This window comes from Diabrotica undecimpunctata, chromosome 5 (genome assembly GCF_040954645.1).
Source record: "Diabrotica undecimpunctata isolate CICGRU chromosome 5, icDiaUnde3, whole genome shotgun sequence".
In the NCBI taxonomy this organism is placed as follows: Eukaryota; Metazoa; Arthropoda; class Insecta; order Coleoptera; family Chrysomelidae; genus Diabrotica; species Diabrotica undecimpunctata.
The window spans coordinates 146,031,461-146,058,698 of NC_092807.1; the positions used below are offsets into that span (position 1 = coordinate 146,031,461).

The 27,238-nt window shown below is 33.3% G+C and overlaps 1 protein-coding gene across 2 annotated transcripts in view; it reads left to right on the plus strand.

Annotated features, from left to right (window-relative positions):
• mute (gon-4 like protein muscle wasted) overlaps positions 1–27,238 on the plus strand; it is a 47,382-nt gene that overhangs the window by 7,729 nt on the left and 12,415 nt on the right. Inside the window, exons 5-12 of one of the 2 annotated variants that reach the window (XM_072532972.1) lie at positions 7,411–7,572; positions 8,718–8,854; positions 8,911–8,937; positions 11,487–11,654; positions 12,716–13,052; positions 14,271–14,930; positions 16,393–16,570; positions 25,045–25,489. In XM_072532972.1, the coding sequence (XP_072389073.1) occupies positions 7,411–7,572; positions 8,718–8,854; positions 8,911–8,937; positions 11,487–11,654; positions 12,716–13,052; positions 14,271–14,930; positions 16,393–16,570; positions 25,045–25,489 (2,114 nt within the window). The remainder of the gene's footprint in view (positions 1–7,410; positions 7,573–8,717; positions 8,855–8,910; positions 8,938–11,486; positions 11,655–12,715; positions 13,053–14,270; positions 14,931–16,392; positions 16,571–25,044; positions 25,490–27,238) is intronic. The other variant, XM_072532973.1, reaches the window with a different exon arrangement.

Consider the following 27,238-nt stretch of genomic DNA (forward strand, 5'->3'; position numbering starts at 1 on the left):
CTCGTTTAATCTTTTTTTTTTCGATTTCTTCATCCCACCAATATATCTTCCTTCATTCGTTTTTTTCATATTTACCCAGGGCTTCTTCTGCTGCACTTTTGAGACATTGTTTTATGTAATTGTAATGGTGCTCAACACTATCAAAGTTTTCTTGTAAGAGCTTTTCATCGAGTCGCTTTTTGTACAGTGCCTTTGTGCTTTCATACTTGAGGCTATCCAAGTTGTATTTGGTTTCTATTGTTTTTTGCTCTTGTTTCTCGTTCTTTTTTCTTGGCTAGTCTTATGGGCATTATTTTAGCCTTTACTAGGTAGTGGTCGCTTCCACATGTGCTTCCTCTAAACCAGTGGTCGCCAACCTGTCGATCGCGAGCTACCGGTAGCTCGCGGAGGCAATTCTGGTAGCTCTCACAACGATTTTAATTTAAAAAATACAAACTGCAAAAATCAGAGAAGCTTCCGAAAATTCCACAAAAAAATCTAATTGTCATAATATTAAACATAATATTAAACATAAACAAAGAAGATCTTTTGAAGTTCATTCCACTGAAAGGACACACTACTGGACAGGAGTTGTTTTCTCATTTAAAAAATATTATTTCTTCCGAGAAAATTCCAATATCGAAAATGGTAGGCTTGACAACCGATGGCGCTCCAGCTATGGTGGGTTGTGATAAGGGTCTGGTGGCGTTATGTCGTATTTATCTGTTACCACTGCACTATCCATCACCAAGCATTATGTGGAAATTTCCTGAAACTAAACAACAGCTCCTGTCACTAAACAAAAGAAATACCACAGAATACAAAGAACTTAATCGAGCCATACGAAAACAGATAAAAGACGATATTAAAAAACATCAACAAGAACATGTAGAAAGAGTGATAGAGAAAAATCAAAGTCTGAAATATACCAAACCGAAATTAGGAAAGAAAAATATTATAACTATGAAAAATCAACAAGGCCAACTAGAAACAAGCAAAGCTCAGATATCAAACATAGTTGAAAACTTCTATACTGAGTTATACCGCTCAAGAAACGATCCCCCCGACTCTTCAAAGCAAAATCTGAAAAGACAAATAACAAACGTAAATTCTGAAGTAATGCCCGAAATAAGCAAAGTAGAAATAGAAAATGCAATTAAAGAATTGAAAAGAAATAAAGCACCGGGTAGTGATGGAATTCTGGCAGAAATGTTGAAAGAAGGAGGAGAAGAAGTCATCAGGTACCTAAAAAATACTTTTTAATAAATGCCTATTTGAAGGAAACATACCAAGGGAATGGAATACTGCTAACACAATATTAATACACAAAAAAGGGGACAATACAGATCTGAAAAATTATCGTCCAATATCACTACTATCACAACTTTATAAAACATTCACAAAAATAATTACAAATAGATTGACAACAAAGTTCGATGTATATCAACCAGTAGAGCAAGCCGGATTTAGAAAAGGGTTCAGTACATGTGACCATCTTCACACACTAAAAGTCCTAATATAAAAAGTTAACGAATACAATTTACCAATCTGTTTAGCATTTATAGACTACGAGAAAGCTTTTGACAGCATAGAATTATGGGCTATTGAGGAAGCACTGGTCAACAGCAGAATAGATTCTAGATATAGGATATTAATACATAATATATACCAACACGCTGAAATGGTAGTCACGATGGATAACGGAATGAAAACGAGGCCAATAAAAATCAACCGAGGAGTAAGACAGGGAGACACCATATCCCCAAAACTATTTACTGCCGCACTTGAAGACATCTTTAAATCACTAAATTGGGAAACGAAGGGACTGTCGATAAACGGAAAGTATTTAAACCATCTAAGATATGCAGATGACGTAGTACTAATAGCCGACAGCTGGAAAGAACTGAAGACGATGATCGATGAGCTTCATACGGAATCCATAAAAAAAGGACTGAAAATGAATCTGAGTAAAACTAAGCTAATGTCGAATAAAGATGATCAACCGACGATAACCATCCAAGGAACAAAAGTGGAACATGTAGAAGAATACATATATCTGGGTCAGAATATCAAGGTAAACAAAGAAAACCAAACTACCAAAATAAGCAGACGAGTAAGAATGGGATGGGCCGCATTTGGAAAACTCTCATACATACTGAAATTCAAAAAGATACCCCAAAACCTTCGAACCAAAGTGTTCGATTCTTGTATCCTTCCCGTTCTCACTTACGGAGCTCAAACCTGGACATTCACAAAAAAGAACATGGACAAGATTCGAAAAACTCAGCGAGCCATGGAACGACAGATGCTTGGTATCTACTAACAGATCGGCAAACGAACGAAGCAATCCGGAACAAAACAAAAATAAAGGACGCCGCGAAACAAGCAGCTAAATTAAAATGGAAATAGGCTGGACACAACGAACGTCTCGAAGATGGTAGATGGAACAAAGAAGTCGGAAACTGGCGACCGTACGATGCGAAGAGACCAAGAGGAAGACCTCAAATGCGCTGGAGCGACGATATCAAAAGAGTCGCAGGACCAATGTGGAAACGCCTAGCACACAACAGGGATGAATGGCGAGAAATGGGAGAGGCCTTTATTCGACAATTCGGAGATAGAAAAATGGCTAAAAAAAAACATTATACCGTTATGAAACTGGTGGTAAAAATTGTGAACAAGATTAGAGCTCAAGCGTTACAAAGTAGAGGACGGGTGCTGAAACGTTTTAATGATGTCCTATCTGGCATAGTTCAATTTTTCAAACAACGCGATGAACCGACTCCGGAACTAGAAAATTCAAACTGGCTTAGAGATTTTGGTTTTCTCGTGGACATTACAGAGAAATGAAACGAACTTAATTTGCAGCTTCAGGGGAGAGACAAAGAACTAGCGGAAATGATTTCTGATATAAAAGCATTTATCAAAAAGCTGGAGTTTTGGGAACAAAACCTAATTAACAGCGATTCCAAGCATTTTCCTATTCTTTCAAAAAAAATATCTCAAAATCCATTAGAACCCTATGACAACAAATATCATGTAGAAATAATTTCTACCCTGAAGAGTAACTTCAAAAATCGTTTAAAGGATTTCAATGAAATGGCTTTAGTAGCGCAGTTTGTTGTTTCACCCTTTATGGAAATTGGTATCCAGCAGTTTGCAGCTTGTGTTATGCAGAACTTTGGCGAAGACATCGCTGCAACAGAAATGGAAGTCGTTGAGTTTCAAAATGATTTAGCCTTAAAATCGTTAGTCTCAAGTACTGAATGTATCTGGCTTATTGTAAGTAAAGACAAATATTCAGTTCTATGCCGTGTTGCCTTGAAAGTGAAAGCATTATTCAGTTCAACCTATTTGTGTGAATCTTGTTTTTCCAATATGAAGTTTATTAAGAACAAATATCGCAATCGACTTACAGATGAACATTTGGATAATTGTATTCGAATGGCTGCATCAAATTATACTGCAAACATTAAAAAAATTATCGATGAGTCTGAGTGTGAGCCTTCTCATTGAACGTGCTTTTTTATTTTTCAATGTTTATGTTTATGATAGTGCGTTACTTTTTTGTAGTTATTATTAACTATTTTTAAATCATACGTGACATGCCGTTGTGGCTGGATAAAAGTTTGTGTTTATTTTTCAAATACCTTTTGCGTTACGTGGCTTCCGTGTGGGTAGCTCGCTGTTTATTCCAAAATTAACAAAGTAGCTCAACACATTGAAGAGGTTGGCGACCACCGCTCTAAACGCTCTTACGTCTTGTATATTGAGTTGCGTATTTTATCGGGCGATCACATAGTCTATAATGGATTTTAAATTTCTTGATTGTTGGACCCAAGCGAATTTATGTATTTCTCGATGCAGGAAAAAGCCGTTAAGTTTTCTCAGGTTTTTTTGTTCACATATATGTTATTAAGCCTATCTCCATTGTCATTTCTAGTATCTTCTCCGAATTGACCAACTATTTTATCTTTAACTTTTTTGCCCGTTCTCGCATTTAGGTCTCCTAATAGGAGTATTTCTCTTGCTGTTCCTATTTTTGATATTTCGTAAGATAGTTGCTCAAAGAACTCTTCTTTATCTTTTAATAGAAGAACTGCTGCTTCCCAGGATATTATGCACCTTCTAAGTCTTTTTCTTATAAGTATGGCCACTCCTTGCTGGGCTCTTTTATCTCTTTGTATTCCTGAGAAAAATTGGTCGTATTCTCCTAGGTTTTCTGAGCCTTGCCTTTCTTTTTAGTCACGGTAAGTACTAAAATATCCGTTTTTAATTTATTGACTTCCGAAATTACGTCATTGAGTTTATTGGAGAGCTCTTGAACGTTCCAAGTACCAATATTCATAGTTTGTTTTCTAAGCTTTGTAACTAAATATTTTGCCTACTACATAGGATATTACTATGGGGGGTTGAAAATTGTAAGTGTAAAAGAAGATATTTATGTTCACTTCCCATTTCTTTGCACAAAGCAGAGAATACTCTTGTGTTCCGTGGGCGAGATATAATGAAGTTTATAAATTTTACACACTCTTGCATAGATTCAGTTAAAAGCAGTGGCATTTCTTTGACACCTAATACCTCTCTGTGGATGCTATAATACACCCAAACACATTCTGATGCTACGGCTTTGATCCTCGAAAAAGTCCAGTATGGACGCATGTCATTGCCCGTGCTCCATCGCTACTTGGTCCCACACATTTTTTCCATTCAATCCCATTGTCATTAATGCAGCTATTAATCAGATTAAATATTTCTTCAGCCTTTGTTCTTGTTGACAGATATTTACAAAACAGAAATTCTTCGTGAATAGTATTTTCAAAATCGTATCTTACAAAACACATTAGATTAGCATTAATCTACTACTATTTTCATTTCTGGAACTATTAATTTCTCGGCAATTGTTTGAGGATAACCGGTTTCAGCAATTAATTTTGATATTTCATAAGAAGCCAGTACAAGGTTTTCAGATTGAGCGTTCTGAGAAAAATTCAAAGACATAGTCTTTTAGGTAGCTAGTAATTCCCTTTTTGTGACAGTAGACTGCGCATCGAGCGGCCGTTTGTAATTACCACTCGTACCTGCCTCTAGATGGACTATTACTCGACTGTCTATGTATTATTATTGACGCTTTTAGAACTTGTACCCGGATGCAATCACTCGAAGGTCTGTTTGTGCCAGTCTTAGAACTTGTACTTTGTTTTATAACAAATTTATCCATCGTCAAATTCAATGTAACCAATATGCACGAAAATACGCGCTCTCTGGCTTGACACTAAGCTTAAACTGAATGGAATAAAAGAAGGAGCGGTGCAGCGGACAGAAATTTGTAATTTTGTGGATGTGGTATTGGTAGGTTAAAATAAAGCGGTGGCAAAGCAAGATGTGAAACGGCGAAGCGAGGCGACCCGGCATTTTGCTTTCGCGGCCCGGAACCGGTTCTTTTTATTATTGTTTCAGACAAAACAAGTTATCGATGCAAGATATTCCTGGTCTGAAGTCAATCTGCTCTTCCCATTCATCAAACTGATTTTTTACCATTTTGTCACTTAATACCCTGCCATACAGTCTACTCGGAAGCGTTACTCTTAGTCCACATTTCAGAGTACTGTTCTGGGTCATTTGTTTTGGTCTTATGTCAATTTTATTTTCACGAAGTCAGTCGGGACGAAATGCTCTCAGGTAAGGCAATGCCCGTACGATCCTAGGGCTGTAATGTCCAGATCTCGTCAGTTCTCTGGGGCATACCTGGTTTTAAAAACATTAGGAAATACCTCCAATATTAAAGTGATTTTATATGTAAATGTGTCTTTACTTTTAAACTTTGAAGAAAACCTCATTTATTATTTTTTATGTTATTTAATTAGACAATAATATATCGATATATTGCATATATATCTATATACTGTTTCGGATATATATCGTATATCAATAGCTTGATACGATGTATCATATGATACGATATATCGATGTATAACTTTTTTTTCCATTCGTACTTTTCAATTACATTTTCGTTTGTTGGTAGGTAAATATCAAATATAATATAAGACCCAGAACACAACCTTGAGGGACTTCAACTCCTATAGGGTAGATTTTCTGATTCATACTTAACACGGTAGTATTTTCCTTCTAATATGATTTTAGTAAAGTAAACATTGATTCTGGAACGTTCATTTTTATTTTGAAGAGCAGCCCTTCATGCCAGACTTTAGCCTGACTAACGCCAAGAAAGAGTGCAGAGCAGTATTTTTTTCCTTGAAAGTTTTATTCACTGTATCAACGGCTGTATGTACTGGTTCTATTGTTGAATGCTTCTCTCTGAAACCAAACTGATAATCAGGAAAAGAGTATTATCAGTTATTATTTATAAGTCTTGTCGCTATTGCTTCTCAAATAGTTTAGCAATTACCGGTCACAGACTAATAGGACGATAAGAGGTATGTTCATGAGGCGGTTTATCATAGTTATGGATCATTATTATCTAGATTTAGCCATACGGCTCACACTCCCTATAAGGGGAAAATTCACTCATCCCAGATACCTACGGTATCAAAAGGATTGAGCTCTGGTGGGACTCTTTCCGTGTTGTCGAGACCTAGGTGACTTGGTATGCTGAAGTATCTCCCAAAAATTTTCGTATACACCTGGACGTCGCGAGGAGTACAGCTTTCTGCATGGCCTTATAGAGATGTTCATTTAGACCCAGCTGTTTTATGTTCTCTAGGAGGATTTTGGGAATAACACCAGTAGCAGATAGAATAATAGGTACTGTCTGGGTACTTTCCATTCTTCATTGTGTCCTGATTTGTATTTCTAGATCTCTGTACTTGGCGACCGTTTCGTTGATATTAACACGTAAATTATTAGTGTTGGGTATCGCCACATCAATAAGTGTTGTTTGACTAGTAAGTTTATTAACTAGTATGAGATCAGGTCTATTATGTGTCACTGGTTGGTCTGTGAGCACAGCGCGGTCCCAGTATAGCTTGTAGTTGTCATTTTCAAGCATTCTGTCAGGGACGTATTGATAATAAGGAAGATGGTCTGTTTGGAGAAGTCCCAGTTTGTCAGCTAGTTCTTGGTGGATAATCTTTCCTACTGAGTCATGGCGTTCTTTATAATCAGTACCGACAAATGCCTGGCAGTCACCGGTAAGATGTTGGATGGTTTATTGGGCTTGGCATCCATATCGGCATTTGTCATTTTGGACTTGAGGATCTTTAACAACATATTTGAGGTAATTTTTTGTTGGAGGTTTAGTTTTTTTAGGTCATTATTACTATATATAGCATATTATTGGAATGCCACGTTTGTTCCATACCAGAGGTCCAGTCATTGGACTGAGACTATTTCTAAGACGCTTGTTATTAGAATGTTTATAACTAATAGATTGCTGAATATACGTTATAGAAAAATTACATACAATTGTAGTTTCAGACTAAAACGGACGAAACAGGCGTGTTTACCGATATGCAGATAAACTTATTGGAGCAACAAATGAGACAACATGTGCAATTACTGACACAAAACTTTATACTTACTTACGAGCATCCAGAGCTTCACGAGCATTCCAAACAAATGAAGGAATATTTGGTAATTATACATATAAAAATACTTTATATATCTTTGAGTTTTATAATTAATTGTACAGAAAAGAGATGTTTTTTCCTATAACTTTCAATTTTTAATTTAAAAGTACAGTAGACTCCCTCTATAACGAGAACTGAAATGACAGACTAATTACCTCGTTATAAGCCGATCTCGTTATATAAGACAATAATAATACTGTGCATACATATGAATCTGTAGTTTTCTAAAACAATAACTTCCTATAGTGAAGCCATTCGGAGCAATATAAGATGCTAATAAATATTGTTTGAATGGCGTTTTTGAAACAAAGTTATTTACTTTTATTGTCAATGAAATATATTAAAACATAAAAGAGTTGTTTCCTTTTATTATCAATGATATACGTTAAAACAAAAAATCTGTACTAATATTTTTTTCCAACTACATAATGTATAAAGCGTATTTTCAAGGATAACATAAACTATTACTTCTGCAATTTTAAGAACTCTGTCATTTTTAACTGCTTTAAATGGTCCAGTATCATTCTATCATATTTTCTAAAGATGTGAAGCAGTTGTATTTATTCATTGTAAAGAAGTTTATTGCGAGCTGCAGTTAAGTTTATTGAGGGGCTGTTTGAAAAGGTATTTATTTATAGCCACGACCGGACCAAAAATGCAAAAAACACGTTTTTGGATCTTATTTTCTCTCGTTATAACCAAATACCTCGCTATAGACGGTTATAGTTCAATAGAAATTTCACGGGCCATCTAATGTATCTCGTTATAAGCGAAATCTCGTAATAACCGTGTTCGTTGTAGAGGGAGTATACTGTATTATTAGCTTCAAAACTTTAAAATCAAATGGACAACCAAAACTCGAAATCTGATAGTATTGTCAGTGATTTTTCTATTTTAATTTCATCTTTCTTAAGTCCTAAACACTTGGTGGAGAGTGGCTAAATACATGATAAATAAACTTATTTATCACCACACTAATCCACCTCGCCCTCATTTGTCATTTTTGTCGTTAACATACGTTTATATTCAAAGTAAACTCACTCTATGCTATGTAATACGAACTTCTGTTAGTGGCTTACGTTGTTTGTTTATGAATTTTTTTATAAAATTTTACTTCTTATTAATAACAATTGGTATTTAAATTTCTAGTATAATTTGAAATATTTAGCTGGCGATAAGGAAGAATCAAAATTTTGCGCTGTTAACTTAGAAGAAGCTATTGACTTGATATCATCTTGGGAAGACCTAGTCGCTTCTAATACTGATGATGTAAAGAGAATGAAAAGGTAAAATAACATTCAAATGATAATGATTTCTGTGTAGTAATTTTTGCCTTTTTCAGTCATGTCAAAAGCACCATTAATAAATCGTAAGTATTACTTTTATAATCTTGAATATGTTGCTTGTGTGAGTCCATTTCAAATAGGTAAAAAGAAATAAGAATTAGACTTACTCATAACCATTTATTCTACCACCAACGACCGGTTTCGCATACTATAATTTGCTATGCATCTTCAGGTCAACGGTATATGGTAAACTAAATGCTGAAAATATAATAAGCCGTATTAGGGTGCTGTCTGATACAGAATATAACGTATGGTTCTAAAGTTTTGGGAAAAATTTCACCTGGTCTGATTGAGAACAAAATGAATTTAACAAAGAAGGCCATGGAATTGAAATGTCATCAGTTATTGACATTTAATAAACAAAGCAGAATATTTTGGTTTGTGCTCTGCAAAATGTCTTATAAAATTTATATTCGTCGAGGTGTTTATAATATGGTTGGGCGAATGTCGAAACGAGATATTGTTAATATTTATCGAGATCAAAACATAAGCAAATCGACAATTTATAGCACAATCAGAGAATGTGAAGAAGGGATACCATGTGTTAACTTGCGTAAAAGTGGCCGACCGCGGATTTTGAACCATATAAGAGAGGCAAGACTGATTAAAGCAGCTAAGAACAAAATTGGGGTCTCACAGCGAAAACTGGCCAGAAGATTTCATGTTGGAAAGACTACAGTATACAGTACCCTATCGAGTAACAATATTATCTACTGGAAAAGAAGGAAAGCTCCAAAATACACAGAGGATCAATTAGAGAGAATTCCGAGATGTTGCCGCGCGTTAAGGCGAGTGCATTTCGTCAACAAGTTGATCGTGATGGACGATGAAAAATATTTTACTTTGTCCAATTCTGAGATGAAGGGTAACGATGGGTTTTACACGAACGATTACGAAAATGTACCTGATGAAATAAAATTCAAAAGTAAGAAAAAATTTGAGGACAAAATTTTGGTATGGTGTGCAATTGCTGAGGCTGGCTTTATCTCACAGCCCTACATTGGTGTTGTTCGAGGCGAAGCCTTAAACGCAAATATTTATATTCAAAGATGTCTCTCTAAATTGCTTCAGTTTGTGAACACGCATCATGCAAATGATCAAATAGTCTTTTGGCCAGATCTTGCTTCATGTCATTACGCGAGGGGATAAGACTGGATTAAATTTCAAATTCTGCCTAAAATACATGTTCATCAAAACATGAACACAGTGCACTGGTCCTAAAAATGAATAAAGAACGAATAACCGTTCTATTTTGTAGCAATGCAGCAGGAACTCACCGATTGAGGCCTATGTGTGTTTGTTGGGAAATCAAAAAAGCCAAGAGCTCTAAAAGGTATTTCCGAAAAAGCCAAAAAAGCTCATGGATGTCGACCACTTTATTTTCAGAATGGTTCGAAAATTAATTCGTCCCAAGTGTAAAATCTTTTTTAAATCAAAAAAAACTTCCTATCAAAGCATTGTTGCTTGTTGACAATGCGCCAACTCGCCCTCAAAATCTACAAGATGGTGACATAATTGTCAGATTTTTGCCACCGAATGTCACGAGCTTAATTCAGCCGTTAGACCAGGGAGTAATAATAGAGACATTCAAGAGATATTACAGAGAAGCATTCTTAAGGGATCTGTTATTACAGGAGACGAATGAATCCAAAAGTATTCCGGAATTCTGAAGTCTTTAACAATGAAACATGTTGTTTATTGGTGTACTGAGTCGTGGACCAAGATCAAATTTTCAACTTTGGGAAAATGCTGGAACAAACGTTTTGATGGGATTTTGATTGACGATCCTGACGAAGAAATTGAATCTTTAATAAAAAATTTGCTAGGATGTGACGAAATTAACCAAAAAGAGATACGCGAGTGGTTAGCAGCCGATGACTCACAAAGTGAATTCATCGACCAAAACATCATTGATATGGTTCTTCATCCAGACAACCTGAGCGTATCAGACGACGAAGATGACAACCTAACAGAAAACAGGCAGCACGGGACCGCCGACGAGATTTTCAATGCCTTTGAGGTAAGAATTTTATACAGTAGGCCTAATTAGTTAGGGACACGTCATTTTCAGATTGCTTACGTTTCGTCGAACAATCGAATGAGACAAAACCTCATGATGTTCTGCTAATGAAACGATGGAGAGATATAGCTGCAAAACATCGTTGTCAAAGGAAAACGCAAAAGAAAATAGAATATTTCTTTTAAAAAACATGTTAAACTTCGTTTATTTTCATTTTTCTTAATTTTATTACTTTATTCTATATTTACTTATTAGAAAACATTACGAAATCACCTCATAGTATTTTTTAATACCAACTTTGACCAAGAATACTATGTAATCTGATACAAGAAGAATACAAAAAACAATGTTATTTTTTACCGAAATTCTTGTTATCCTAAACGGTCTCCCCCCAATTATTTTGATCAGTAGTGTACACTGCTTGACATTTTACTTTGTGTTCATTTGGGAGTGACGTATACTGTATAGGTTACCAACTTTCCCACTAGCGATTTGGTGAATGTTACCATATATTTACATTTTTTAATATGTGAAATTTAATTTATTTTTCAGATTAGAGTATAGACAAAGAGGAGCCGAATACATAGTAACATTCCCTTCATTAATATTGGAAACCGTTTCTAACAGTTGTGTATTTTTATATCCGTCTCTTCTTCCGAAAATTCCTTACAAATCACCAAAATATTTTCATTCAACCACATTTACAGATCCTGAACTACAGTAAGTATTAATATTTGGATTTTGTTACTTTCATTAGAACTGTCTACTCGAAAAATGCATAGTTTAAAAGAGAAGTGGTATATTAAGGTCATATATGATATGTATCACTATTTTGGAATGATGCTAAGTTTATATTAATAACTAATACGAGGAAATATTCAATAGATAAACGCAGTCTGACATTCACACTCATAACAGCTCATTTGATTACATATGAGAGCTTTAAATAAGAATTATCTAAATTTTAAACCACTGAACGAATAAAACATTCTAAAATTTACTACGGCATTATAATAAGGCATTAACTACATGTATAAAAGAGGACAGATACTTCAAGATGCTGATACCATTTAAGAACACAATGTAAATATGTGAGTGATAAATTGAACAAATAAAACATTCTAAAATTTACTCAAGGCTTATATAAAAGAGGACATATACTTCAAGATGCTTTACCATACCAGAACAAAATGTAAATATGTGACTTAGAAGCAATATGACATCTGGTAAAAACTAGGAACTCGGTAAGCACTCTAGTCAAAAAAATATGTATATGCGTGTTTTATGAGAAAGACTTGATTATGGAAAACTAATCGAAATACGATAAACAGATAACAGTATTAAATACTAACGAATTAAATGAAATAGACATTGTTAGCGACATTTAAGTGGTTAACGACAGCACAGATGAAATTAGCACAAAACGTGGTATTCGACAAGGATGCATTTTGTCTCCACTACTCTTCAATTTATATTAAAAACATGTATTTCAAAGAGCCGTATAAACTAATACCGATGTAAATTTTATTTCTCTATTAAATGTTTTGTAGTTTCTTGTCATTCTTTTATAGGTATTCTTATTATATAGGTATAGGAATAGATATTTTCAATACCTTTCAAACGAGATATGACTTGTCATAAAGTCTCATTTAAAATTATCGGTCATAGTGGCTCCTTAACGTCATCTAGGACTATTACGTTGAGATAATTATAACAACCGATCAAAATCTACATACTTATTTATATTTATAATAATAATTATTTTTAAAATTATTTTATAGATTAATTTCTATAGGCCTGGAACAGTTTATGCCACTAGTTACTGAAGAATTAGGGCCAGGGAAAGTGGCAAAGAAAAAACTATATTGGTATTTGTCATATTATATACATGAATATATATTGCCAATAAAAAGTCCTAGGCAAATAGAACTGGTTCTAAGTAGGTGCGAATATTCTCGATGTGGTGATAATCCTATCAAAGATTTCCTTACATTTAAGAAAGCCCCATCTTATGTTCAATTTTATATTCCATTAGAATCGCTCAAAATATTACCTCCCTGTCAACGAAAACCAGAAGAGTTACCTTATCAATGGCGGAATTTCTGTTTTCCCTCTCATGTAAGTATTACAAAAAAAGTTATTTAAAACATTAATATTGGGCCACAGAATAAATAACAATCAGAATGCCCACTCTCAGATGCCGTCTTTGAAGTTTATCAGCACGCGATAGCCATATTTTAGACGGAAACATAGACTCGATTTGAGAAATTTGTGACAAGCTACGACAGAACTGTAATTAAAATTTTTACAGATTGATAATTTAGTAAATTTGAAATAATTTAATCTGTTCTTCAACTAAAAGAACGAATTAAATAGTGCATATTATGTCTATAGTTGCCGTAAATAAATTAAACCGGGTTAATTTTTCTATGCACACCAGATAAAATGTCACTGAACGGCACTGGTTCCATTTAAAACATAACTGATTCCGTTTGCGCGTACTTATTTTTTCAAGCAGAGTGGGCATTCTAATTGTTTATTATTCTGTGGTTCTGTCGTAGCTTGTCACAAATTTCTCAATGGACAGTGGAAGTGTGACGTCACAACTGTCAATTACTTTCCAAACAAAAGTTGAAATGTCCAATCTCAAGACTTTTTAATTTCTATAAAGTTAACATTTTGCCTCCTCTGCTACTTTTTCTTTTAAGTATAGTGTTTTTTACGATAATACCATCATAATTCAGTGGTCTATTTCTATGAAATATAGTTTAAAAGTGAACCTTACTTTATTGATACATGCATTTTATTGCTATTTTTATAAAACAACATGCTTTATTATTTACACAACCTTGTAAAATTGTTGTAGTAACTATTAGAATACTTAGATATTGCTAAAAGCGGAAAAATTCTGTAAAAAAATGAAAAAATAACGAAAAATACAAATTATCCACACTAAACAAGGTTTGTTTGGAAAGTGAAACTGACAGATGTCAATAAAATCTACGTCATCACTTCCACGGTCCATTCGAGTCTATCTTTCCGTTTAAAATATGGCGATTGCGTACTGACAAACTTCAAAGGCGGCATCTGAGAGTGGGCATTTTGATTATTTATTCTGTGTCTGTGATTAGGTAATATAAATTGATCATCTTATTTTTATTAATACTGATACTGATTTAAATCTAAGGGATATTCACTAAAAATTGCCACAATGTTAAAACCGACAGTGACAGTTAATATTTTAGGTTAGGCGGTCTTGTCTGAGTAATCAGCTTTTTCTAATCTAATGTTTATTTACTTTTTAAGTTTATAATAATATACAAAATTTGGTTGTAGAATATAACTCCGAATCCACTCCCAACTCAAATAAACTCATTTGGAGGATTTTTGTTACAACCAGCACCACAACCACTGTGCAATAGTCAATTGATATTATCCAATAATACCAAACAACTAATATTACCAAAAGGTGTAATAACTTCAACTCCACGGTCTGTAGTACAGCGAAAAAAATCTTCAAGGAAACGCAGCAGAAGGCAAAGTTTGTTTAATTCAAGATTGGATCATGTCAAACAAGATCCAATATCAAAATTTGTGAGATGTTTATGCGAACCACCACAGATTAGCAGAATCCTAAGATTATTTTCTTCCATATCAAGTGTAAGTCATACAACCGAGAGTTTTGATACAACCACAGATGAAGAAGTTAGCCCACCACCTAAAAAGAGTAATTTAAGTTCAGGAGTTAGCTCTAATATAAATTTAAAAGAGAATATTAGCCTGTCTGTAACAGATAAGCACAATATGTTACCAAATATGCCAAGCTTGAGCTCTGTTATAAAAATTAATTCACAGAATGAAAATACTGATCCTGGTAATGAAGGAAAAAATATAAATTCTTTGGAACATAATATTAGCTTGGAAATTTCAGAAGAAGGAGTTTCAGATTTTCAGTCAATAAGTGAACATGCAGAAGAAAATAAAGTGGATGATAAGGTAGGTTTATAAATGTATAAATTTATATATTATTTTTACTTACAGTCCCTACCGAAATTATTAGACGCCCAATAAGATTTTATAAAAAATGTTAATTATGAGCTGATACTAAATAGGTTTTTTCTATATACCAGAAACAATGTATGTTATTTGGTTGTCCATTAATTGTCTATATTTTATTACAAATAAAACATCATTATTAATGAACAAATATGTAATTATTGACTCTTAATTATGAACTTACCAACCTCCAGAAGTCAACATCTTTATCACGCAACTGTTTGGCCCAATTCAGATGCTTTGCTTTCATTGCAGGTGTTAACTTGGGCTTCCTAGTGGGGCGGTAGGCCATAAAATCAAAATCTTTTAATTTTCTTCACACAGTACGTTCAGAAGCATTCACATTGACATCTTGGAGTTGTGATTTTATCAATTTTGTGGTAGCAAATCTGTTTTCCAGGCAAATTTTCTTTAATGATCTTTCTAACCTTGGAGTGAAAATAGGCTTTCTGCTGCATTTTTTCTTTTGTTTTGGACTCAATTCTTTCCCTAATTCAATCTTCTTCTTTATGCGAAACCTTTAACCTTCGTGATATTTCGTGGTTTGAACATATTTTAGTATTCACTAGGGCCTTTATCTCAGCCTTTTTACGTGGTGAAAGATCACGTTCTTTACCCATGATGAAAGCATACAAACGGCTTATTTAAACTCTGCACATGAAATAAACAAATAACTGAGTAATATAAAACTGTTTAATAAACAAACACAGCACGTAAAGCCACAGAGACACGTTCCCAACTGAAGCACCTGTGAATGCAATGGGAGCAGGTTTAGACTTGTTTACGTTCCGGCAAGAATTGATTAAGACAGTGCTGCCATTTATGACAAATACTAAATATATAATAAATTTCCTGAATAAAAATCCATTTCATGTATGTTTATATGTGAAGGAACTGCATATAAACTCGAATAAAACATCAAATTATTAAAAAACAGGAGTGCGTCTAATAATTTGGCCAGGGACTGTACATATATACAACCAGTTGCTAAATTAAAATATCAGTATATATACAATGTCTGTGTGTGTAGGTATATTTTGTTTTCTATTGATTTCTTGGTTTATTAGTTTTCATCAATTTCTATCTCTGGAGGGGGGGGGGGGGTTGTTTTCGTGAAATTTACTTATTCAGTCATCTTCATGATGTATTGGAGACCTGTTTGTTTACTTACAATTTTTATATCAGTTTACTTTATTCAACGCTTCTTTAACTGGGGTATTGTGATTTAGATTTTGAACATTTTGACAGTAATTAATCCAGCTTTTAGTTACTTTAAAAATATCTAGATTTAAATCACTGACTATTGGGATAAATATGCCTTCCTTATGGTAGATTTTCCCTTCTTTATGGTAGTTTCGATGTTTGAACCTAACCTAACCTTCTGTTTTATGATTATTTTTAGGATAATTCAGATGGGAGCATTATTTTAACTTCTACACCTTCTACCACCAAAACTACAATAACTAGAAAAGAACTATCCGGCGCAGAAAAGAAAAGAGCCAAGATAAAAAAAGAATTTTTAGCTAATTTAGCTATTTCGACTCCTGAAGATTATGAAGTTGAAAAAGAGAAAAATAAAAGTAAGTATTATAAAAGATGCACTGAAGCAAAAAAAAATTTAATGAACAAGTGATATATTAGAAAAAGAAAGAAGCCACTTGATCGACTTGCTTGGAAAAACAAATTTAACTTATTATTGGCATTGAAGTCAAAACTGGGGCTTAAATAAAGCACACTATTATTTGAAGATTCAATTTTATTACCCTTTTCAAAAATTTCTACAATGCAATAAAAGAAAAAAATTACAAGGTGTACAAATATAATGGGTCTTTATAAAAACTTACCAAAATTTAGATTAGAAATATATATTGGTTCTTTTGCACAGACTTAGAGTACACAGCAGACAGTTGTAATATGTTGAGTAGAAAAACAAATTACAATAACAATGACACTTTTCCTAACACAAAGCTTAAAAAAATTTAGTTACATGTTAAAATTGATTTGTATAAACTTTTGAACAGTTTCTATATAGAAACTCATCGTTGACCGAAAGTCAAATAGTTATACATATTCTCTTTTCTATTCATTTTGCAAGTTGTAATAATTCAGGTTTTGTTAGTTTTGCGTCATACTTGATCTTGTTTTTTTGTCAACCAGATAATAATTTGAATTCTGGTTGAAACAGTGGAAGATTGCTTTTCTAAAAGAACACTGTAATATGGAGCATTATCCATCACAGTTAATGATGGCTCTTCTAAATTTGGAATTAGTTGTTCACTTACCCATTTAGTGAAAATTTCATTTATTTCCCCATGATAACCAGCTACTTTAAATTTTGAGCAAAATAATTAACTTGTTTCAGTAACTAACAAATTCTTTCGAAGAACCAACCTGAAAAATTATAAAACGTTTACCATCATACCCTTCTGGTTTATGAACACTTTTAACACTGTTGTCTTGCCAGTGTAATAAATCCACGTTTCTTCCAAAAAACAAGGTCTCTGGGAAGTTGTGCTCAAATAATGCTCTTTGATTATTGTCCTTTTTGTATTTAAATCCCAACTCTTAACAAAATGCTATAGTCGGTTCGCTATTCCCAGTCCGAACTGTCTAGTGAATTTAGTAATTATTTTTTTGTGAAGTTAGTTACTTTTTGACAGACTAGAAGTGGCTGGAAATTACTATACAACCAAGCACACATACTCATAGCCAATATTTCTAGTAAACAAACGTAAATAAAATAGCACTTTACAAATTACCGACAATCAATATTTATTTATTCGCACCATATAATGTATTGATAACAAATAATAAACTTATTTAGTGTACAAAATAAAAATATTTTGAGGAAATAAATTCCACAAAATTAAGCAGTCACCAGTCAATCAGAAAAGGTCTTATGGCACAGAATAATCTGTGCTTATGGCATACTTAATTGTTGTTGACGTTTTACTAGGATGAAATCAACATAAACTTTGGTTTTATTATCTTACCAAATAAGTATACTTCCCTATGCAAAGAGGATTTAGCAAAGCAAATACATGATACTATAACAAGCAAAGCAAATATTAGTAATTTCCAACAATTCATTCAGTTATTCTAGGTATTCATGTCCTGCAGAATAACAATAGAACTATATTTAATAAAATGAACAGCATGATTAATAATATTTACTAGAATATGTTGAATTATAACTGAAATATATTTTTTAAATATATACTACCCAAAATTTTATGAGTTTAGTATACACTTCCACTATTTGTAATAATTCTTCTTTTTTCAATAAAAAGTAAAGTAAAGTTCGTGTAACCTTCTGGCTAAGGTCTTTTTTCAATGAAAGAGTCTATAATAAAAGTTTATTTAAGCTGTTAAAACTGTGAGATAGGAACTTTTGTGTTGTAGATTTCCAGCTATGAATCTGTCAAAATATGCCCGAACTAAGCGAATGACCTTAACAGATGTTTTGCCAATAAATACAACTTCTTTATTCCTTAATTTATTACATATGCTTTACAGAGTATAGTAGGATCGTTTTAGCCTGTCGCATAAGTAATAAAAGTGTCTGTTCAGATTTGCAATAGGTAGTCAGTGGTTCTCAAATTAAAAATGTACGGTTTTCTTAATTCATCAATAACTTGTTCTATTTCATATGACTCTAAAATTTTTTTTTCGGTAGGCACAATACATTTCCGCCATTGTTCCTCATTGACTTGGTTTAGTGCATCTTGCCAGAGTTGTAAAACGCTGGCTTCGTCGGTGGTCTTACATGCATGTTTATCATAGTAGTTTTTAGTGATGTCCCACACCAATTCAATTGGATTGTACTGGCAGTAATATGGTGGTAGTCTTAGGACCTCATGACCATATTTTAGTGCCATTTGGTCAACGACAAATTTTTTCTCAGTAATGTGTTCTTTGCACTTATTTAATAATTCAGCTTTTAAAACTAGATGTTCGTGTTCTATATTTTTCTCCGACAGCCACTTTCTTAAGTCTTTTTTTTTTCCAGCTGCTTGTGGGAAACTTTTTCTCCTCTCTAGTGTGATACGAAGCATTGTCTAAGACTATTAATGACGGATTTTCCAGTTTTTTTATTAATTTTTCCTCAAACCAATGTTCAAAAATATCAGGGTCCATATTTCCGTGGTAATCATCAGTTTTTTTGTCGAAGAAAATATAAGACTAGCATTGGGTATAAAACCTTCCGTATTTCCTGCATGCAATATAATATATATTTTGCCATTACTCGCACTGGTACTCGAATATCATTTGGTAGAATCATCTTGCCAGGATGATTTGGTATTATTTCCTTTCGCAAAAATCCATGTTTCTTCAAGAAACACAAATTGTCTGGCAAATTCGGAATTCTTGTTTTTTAAATAGTTTCTTATAAATTTCCACCTTTTTCCAACAACATTGGACAGCTCGCAAAACACTTTACGATTATTGGTTTTTTTGTATCTAAAACCCATACTTTTGATAAACTGGTCAAACCCATATCACAAAGTTCTCTGTCCTTTATTTTTTGAATAAGTGGCTTTCTTGTAACATGTTCTTTTGCTTTGTACATGCCATAAATGATATTTCTGATTGAGATTTTAATACCTTGTGGCAAGTCGAGGGTTTTCGGATGCAAACGAATCCTTTTATTTTCCCTACTTAATTCCTCCTCACTCATTTTGCGAACTCTTTGCAAGGTCCGTTCTGAAATTCCACAAGCTGCACTTGTCCTTTTTTGAACTGCCAGTACTGATGTAATTGGACCCATGTTGATTTTTTCTAAAGTAAAATAATTTTCCACTTTCAACACAATTCGACGCTCACTCGGAGATAAAAACTTATATTTAGGTGTTCTATCGTTTTCTTGTACGTTATCCATTGTCACTATCGAAAACCGGCGATCGTTGAATACTAATAGCGAGATTTTTCTGAGCTCTCTGAATATATACACGAGGGGGCGGGGCCTCGGTGGCAGGGCGCGTCGGTCATTGGCCGATGAGTCCGGTCAATGGAGAGCCTCGACTCCGCAGACTGTTTACTATTTTTGCAAATATAACAACTAAAATTATCCAGTTATGCGACCGCAAGGAATGGATGCACTCCTCGAGACAATTTTATTTGAAATAAAATTATAAAAGTTTTTTCAATAAATTATCATCACAAAGCATTCAATTTGCGTTTTTTCACGATTTATAAAAAAATTGTTTTGGTAGCGCTGATTTATCCTCAAGTGTTACAGCCGACCAGTAGGAGGTTCGGTACCACAAAGCAGGTAGAAAAGAGAAAGCATAACAGAGTGGCTGTAACTAGAGTCATACATTATTTTTCGGGCGTTAATTCGAAATATGACAGGGTAAAACGACTTCACTTTAACATGTTTCTCTAAAAAAAAACAGTACAGAATAAGTCTCAATGTTCTAACTAGTTCAATGTAAAGAAAATAAATACATTGTTTTTATAAAACTAGAAATTATTTCAAATTTAAAAAGTCACAAGAAAATTGACTTAATATTAATCAATGTATTCAGCACAAATTTCATAAAGTACTGTCATCAATCTTTTTTACAACATACATTTATATAAAGTATGGATTAAAAGTACCTACTGGTTTATTATCAAATTCAGATTGAAGATTTTGGTACTTTGTTGCTACACTCTCTCAGATAGATCGGTTGTCTTGTTTTTCGGACGAGGTCGACTTTTCATGGTTTTTAAAGAATATGATTTTCTTTCTTTTTTTATAAGTGTACATACTGCCGTCGTGATATTTTTAATGCAGCAGCTATTCTCTTAAAGAAAGAATTGTTCAATGATATGTATTTTAATAAAATAATTATATAAATATAAATAATAAATTTCAATAAATAATAAATTTCAATATCTTACCTGTTGAACAGATGAAAATGGGTCCAAAGCCCTTACATTATTTTTTTTTTAATTTGAAATACTCCCAACACATTTAGCACAAGTTTTTGTGCTTCAGAATTAAATGTTTTATCAGGCAGACCTCAGCTAATAAATAAATTCTGAACCTAATAAATCGAACACGGAGGTAACAGCAAGTCGTTATAATAACTGTTTGTTAAAAACTATGTATATTCAAAGTACAAAAAAGGAATGAATATTTAAATGACACGAAAATAATGTATAAACACACTACAAACACTTTCAAAACAAAACTTACAATTGTCAGTAGGTGAATCAATCACTGACAATTTTTATTCGTTGACAATTACATATTTACCATTTAGTTCTTATGATTTAAAACCTTTAGGTATCTATATTACCTTTTTACATGAAACCCACAAATTTTCCCTTTGCAACCTGGGTAAATAAGTTTCTTTTTCTTATTTATTTATTTATTCCGTGAAAGTACAAATGTCACTTATAAAAAAATGGTAAATATACAATTATAGACTCTAAGCGAAGGCTATGCGGGTCAACTTAGAAAAAATATATAATACAAAGACTAATACAGATTGAACGAATTTAAAACGGAACATACAATTTAATATATGTCTGTTTGAACTGCATTTGAAATAGTGGACCAATATAAAACTTGGACAAAAATAAATCCATACCCGGTGATAGACATTGTATAAAATATCGTTCAACTATCTGTCTCCTTTAAAGGAAAGAGGAGCTTGCCTAATAGTCGGAGAGATAGAGCCGAAATTTTGAACTGATCAGTAATATGACATTTCTCTATTGGAATATATTCATTGTAACTGGGTTAAGACTTTGCCTTACAGGCGGACGCCCTTCGTGGTACAGGGGGTGGCTATACAGGGATGAAGTTGAAATTTTTTTCGGAAAAATTAACGATCGATAATATGGCTAAATATTTGCCCAAAGTAAGATCTTGGTATAACTAGACGAAATCCCAAAGGGAGGACGCGAGAGTGGATACATAAGGGGTGGCGGACAGGGGTGAAATTGCAATTTTTTGGGGAAAAATTAACGATAAGTAATATGTCCGCCATTTTCATGGCTCATTATTTAGCCCCTAAAAACTCTAAATTCAAAAGAGCGGACAGCTGGGTTGGTACAGAGAGCCATAAAACGGGGTCAAATGTACCACTTGCCTGCGCATTTTAGGTCTCGGTAACAATTTTCAAACTGATTTTATTATGATATTTTTATACCAATTGATTTGAAAATTTGTATGCTCACTTCTGTTACTATTCTGAAAAGCGTCAAGTAGAGTTTTCCTCAAAATTTTACAAAAAAATTTCCGTAAATGAAAATTTTCGTAATTTTTTGAGGTAAAATCTAATTTGTAGAATCCTTTCGATTTTCTGTCAGTTATACCATGAATTTTTCCAAAAATTTTCAAACGATTTTTCCGATAAGAAAAAAAAATTTGGAAAAATTTTAAAAATTTCGTCATTTTTCTCACTCTCACTGATGTCATCACATTCATCATCTTCGTCACTTTCACTTTCAATAATATCACATTCATTATCTGCTTCATTTTCAATCACTACTTCTCGAATTGATTCTGGCATCTGAGGTCCACTAAACCATTTGAATTTATATGTTTCATCTTCAAACTCCCAACCATGTTCTTCAACAATCAATTCTGTTGGTACTTTTTTATGAGCATTTGTCCAAATATTTGAAATATAATGGGCTCGCAGTAGATGTTGGTGTAACTCATCTTGACATGGTGGTAAGCTTGAAGCATCGAAATTTTTTAGTTTTTTTTTAAAGGCTCGTTCATATCATGCAACTTATACTGCCGGTTAAATAGTGAAAATCTGACATCGTTTACTTTTCTTTTTGGAATTGTTCTCGTCAGTCCTGTTCCATATAAGTGACATATGAAATTTTCTAAGGTTTCAAAAACTTCATTACAATCGAAGTCAGTTTCACCAAGTTGGATAAAAGCATCTTGATACTTATTACATTTAGCGCATGCGTCTAGAATTACTGATCTAAATGGAACGCGCATCATTATTATTTTAATATTTTAAAATAATAATGATGCAAAATTATTGTCCAAACAGAATTTGTAAAATTATAATTAACTAATGAAAAAAAAAAATTCAATCAATATGAAAGTTAAAAAAAATATTGAAAATATCTAAGTACAAAGTAAATTTCAAAACTTAAAAAATTGATAATTCCACTATTAAATTGATTTTTATTAATAATTATTTGTAAAATGTTAAAGGAATTCTACAAATTGAATTTTACCTATTGATAAATAGAAATAATATATTTTGTATTTGATTATTAATGTAATAATAAATCAAATTTTTCTTATATTTGAACAACCATTATTTATGCAATATAAATTTAAAAACATTTTTATTGTAATAAAAAATAAGTAAAATTACTATTTGTTATACCAAAAATATTTAATAGTTAACATTATAAAATTACTTTAATTTAATAAAATATCAAATATCAAACATTTATTCAATTAAAAATTAATTCGTAAAATATTTATATTTAAGAAAAAAATGTGATTTGTAAAGTAAATATGACTTTAGTTTGAAAAAAAAAACATTATCATATGTAATATCATTTTAAAACTACAAAATATTCTATAAAAGATTCAGACGATGACGTAGAGTTTTATCAAATGTTTTAGAAAAGTTTTTCTAATTTTTTTTTCTTATCGGAAAAATCGTTTGAAAATTTTTGGAAAAAAATCATGGTATAACTTACAGAAAATCGAAAGGATTCTATAAATTAGATTTTACCTCAAAAAATTACGAAAATTTTCATTTACGGAAATTTTTTTGGAAAATTTTGAGGAAAACTCTACTTGACGCTTCTCAGAATAGTAACAGAAGTGAGCATACAAATTTTCAAATCAATCGGTATAAAAATATCATAATAAAATCAGTTTGAAAATTGTTACCGAGACCTAAAATGCGCAGGCAAGTGGTACATTTGACCCCGTTTTATGGCTCTCTGTACCAACCCAGCTGTCCGCCCTTTTGGATTTAGAGTTTTTAGGGGCTAAATAATGAGCCATGAAAATGGCGGACATATTACTTATCGTTAATTTTTCCCCAAAAAATTGCAATTTCACCCCTGTCCGCCACCCCTTATGTATCCACTCTCGCGTCCGCCCTTTGGGATTTCGTCTGGTTATACTCATGGTATAATAAACGACAGGTTGGGTTATACCAAGATCTTACTCTGGGCAAATTTTCAGCCATATTATCGATCGTTAATTTTTCTGAAAAAAATTACAACTTCATCCCTGTATAGCCACCCCCTGTACCACGAGGGGCGTCCGCCTGTAAGACAAAGTCTTAACCCAGTTGCAATGAATATATTCCAATAGAGAAATGTCATATTACTGATCAGTTCAAAATTTCGGCTCTATCTCTTGGACTGTAAGGAAGCGATAAGTGGTTTGACAGCATAATAACTGCTTGTGTAGTCTAGTTTTCACAGTGATTCTAGGCAACCTATTTGGGTGGAGTTTTGACTTGTTCTTGAATGAATTCAGAATCCAGCAGCCCGCTGAAGTATTGGATTTTTATAATATAATTATTTGACAACCTTTTGTTGGCCAACCACCTAGAGCGGACTTGAGCCGAAATACATTGATTTCGTATGTTCCGTTTTAAATTCGTTCATTCTGTATAATTACTTTAACACATTAAGAATTTTTTAATAGGAAGATGAGGTTACAATTGTGCAAACAACTTATTTATGGTGTACATATATTATCATTATTGATATTTAAATAACAGAAAGAAGACTTAAACTTAGTTATAAAAAAAGGATAACAACAAAAATAAACAAATGTAAAAATGTCAGTGTGAGGATGTTAGAAAATGGTTCTCATAAATTAGATTTTTTAATTTTTGTTTGAAGGCATTGATGTTCATTGCCTTCACTATGCCAGGGATAAGGTTGTAGTACTTTATTCCTTCTACCATAATGCTTCGTTGTCATGCAGTTGTGTTCATTGCTGTTCATTGTTGTCCCATCTGTCTAAGATGGAATCTATTTCGTACGTTATAATTATTTATTATTAGAGTTATTTCTATAATATTAACGAATAAACTAAACATATTATTTTTAGTGTTTGCATTAGCATACTACGACAAATTGCGAGAAACGTTGGATTTACAAACTTATCACAAACTGATGCAAATCCTTAATGACCATGAAAAAGGCGATGCTCTAGACCTCTACTATAAAGTTGAAGCTGTTTTAATTCCAAAATATAAAGAATTAGCGGATGAATTTATTCTGTTTCTTCGAGAAAAGGAAGCTGCTGCTGTTGGTCGCCTAATTCCATGGATTCAGATGAATAATCGTTCAAAATTTTTGAGGAAAGTGGAAATTTTTTTTAAGGATCAACCGGCTCAGTTGCGGAAGATTTATCAAAGTATTACAGAGTTGTCACACACTGTAGGAGTTACTAAGGAAAAGATGAAAGGTAGCCTAATGCCATTGTTCAAAGGAAACACAATATTGGCGGATTTGTTTTTACAAAACTTCATGGACGAGCCGCCCCCACCCAGGTAATTTCTTTAATTATTATGTAGTATGCGAGCGTTATCGTAACATATTATTGATAAAATTATTTATATATATATATATATATATTCGGTTTTTTATAACGTCTTACGACGTTGTCCGACTCCCAAACCCCACTGTATTCTGTCTTGAGTTAGGTTTTCGTCCAGATTTCGAGCGCTAATCGCTTTCCTAACTCCCAGGTTCCAGCTCTGTGGTGGTCTTCCTCGTTTCCTCTTCTCTGGGGGTTGCCACATCATCGTTTTTTTAGGCAATCTTTCGTCCCCCATTCGGCTCACATGCCCATACCATATGAGCTGTTTTCTCTCAATATCCTCAACTATAGTGCCCTCTATACCCATTTGTTGTTTTATCACTTCATTCCGTATTCTGTCGGCTCTTGATATTCACATCGATCTTCTGATGGCATCCATTTCCGTGGCTTCGACCTTTTTCTTATATTTTTCGGTTATTCTCCATGTCTCAGCTCCATAAAGTAGGCTAGTTTTAACCATTATATCATAGATGTTCCATTTTCTTTTCTTTGATATTTCTTTACTCCATAGAATTCCGTTCAAACATGCTATAGCTCTTCGTGCTTGTACAATTCGATGTTCTATTTCTCGTTCGTCTTTTCCACTACGGTCGAAGATGACGCCCAGGTATTTATATTCGTTGCATGGATTTATTTTTTGATTGTCATCGATATTGAGTTGTTCTGCTTCAGCTCCAATTGAGAGGTATTTTGTCTTTTCTAAATTGATATTTAATCCCCATTTCTGGTATTCTTCAATTAGTTTTCTAAGCATGTATTCCATGTCATCTTTGTCATTTGAGATCACCACCTGGTCATCTGCAAACTGTAAAGTATATATGTAATCCTGATCGTTCAATTGTATACCCATTCCTTTGACTTTCCTTTTCCATTGTTTCAGAGTTTCATTGTTTTAAAATTATTTCCAAGAGTTAAATACAGCATGTATACTTGTAGAGAAATATGAAGCGATGTTCTATATTTTTTTTATTTAACATCTCAATTTATTTACAATCTGTAATATAAATACAATAAGTAATTTTCTATTATTTAACAATATAAATCTTATTAAAGAAAAAACATGTCTTGTAGAAAATTGTCCGTTTGCCATTTTCTACGGGGTGTTGTGTTCGGCAGCGTTAATTCGCTTCGCCCATTTTACGGTCGCTTTAGTCGCCCTATATCTCCGCTGTCCATGGGAGTGCGCAGGAGAATCACAGGCAGTCGATTTCACGTCGCTTACAAGAACTCAGCCTTTCACAGATCATAATTTAGCGAATTTTGCGTCGTAACTTCAGCCTGCAGCCGTACAAAATTCAACTGACCCATTTTTGGATAAAGATGAATTTGTACGTCAACAAACAGAACGTACACCAACGAAATGTAGTTTCAAAGGGACGGTGCTACTTGCCACACAGCTCAAGGCACATAGTACATATATTCTGCATGAGAGATTTGAGGGCATGGTCATTCCAAGTGGAGGTAATTGTGAACTGGCCACCGATATCGTACGATTTGACCCTGTTAGACTATTTCTTGTGGAGTTTCCTTAAGTCACAGGTATATGCGAATAAGCCACAAACCATAGCAGCCGCCAAAGCCAATATAATCCATGCCTTCGGTCAAATTCAGCCTGATATGTACGCCAGAGTCATGAAAAATTCATTTTCAAACGAATAAAAAATTCGATATCTCACGCATCTTATATTTAACACATTGC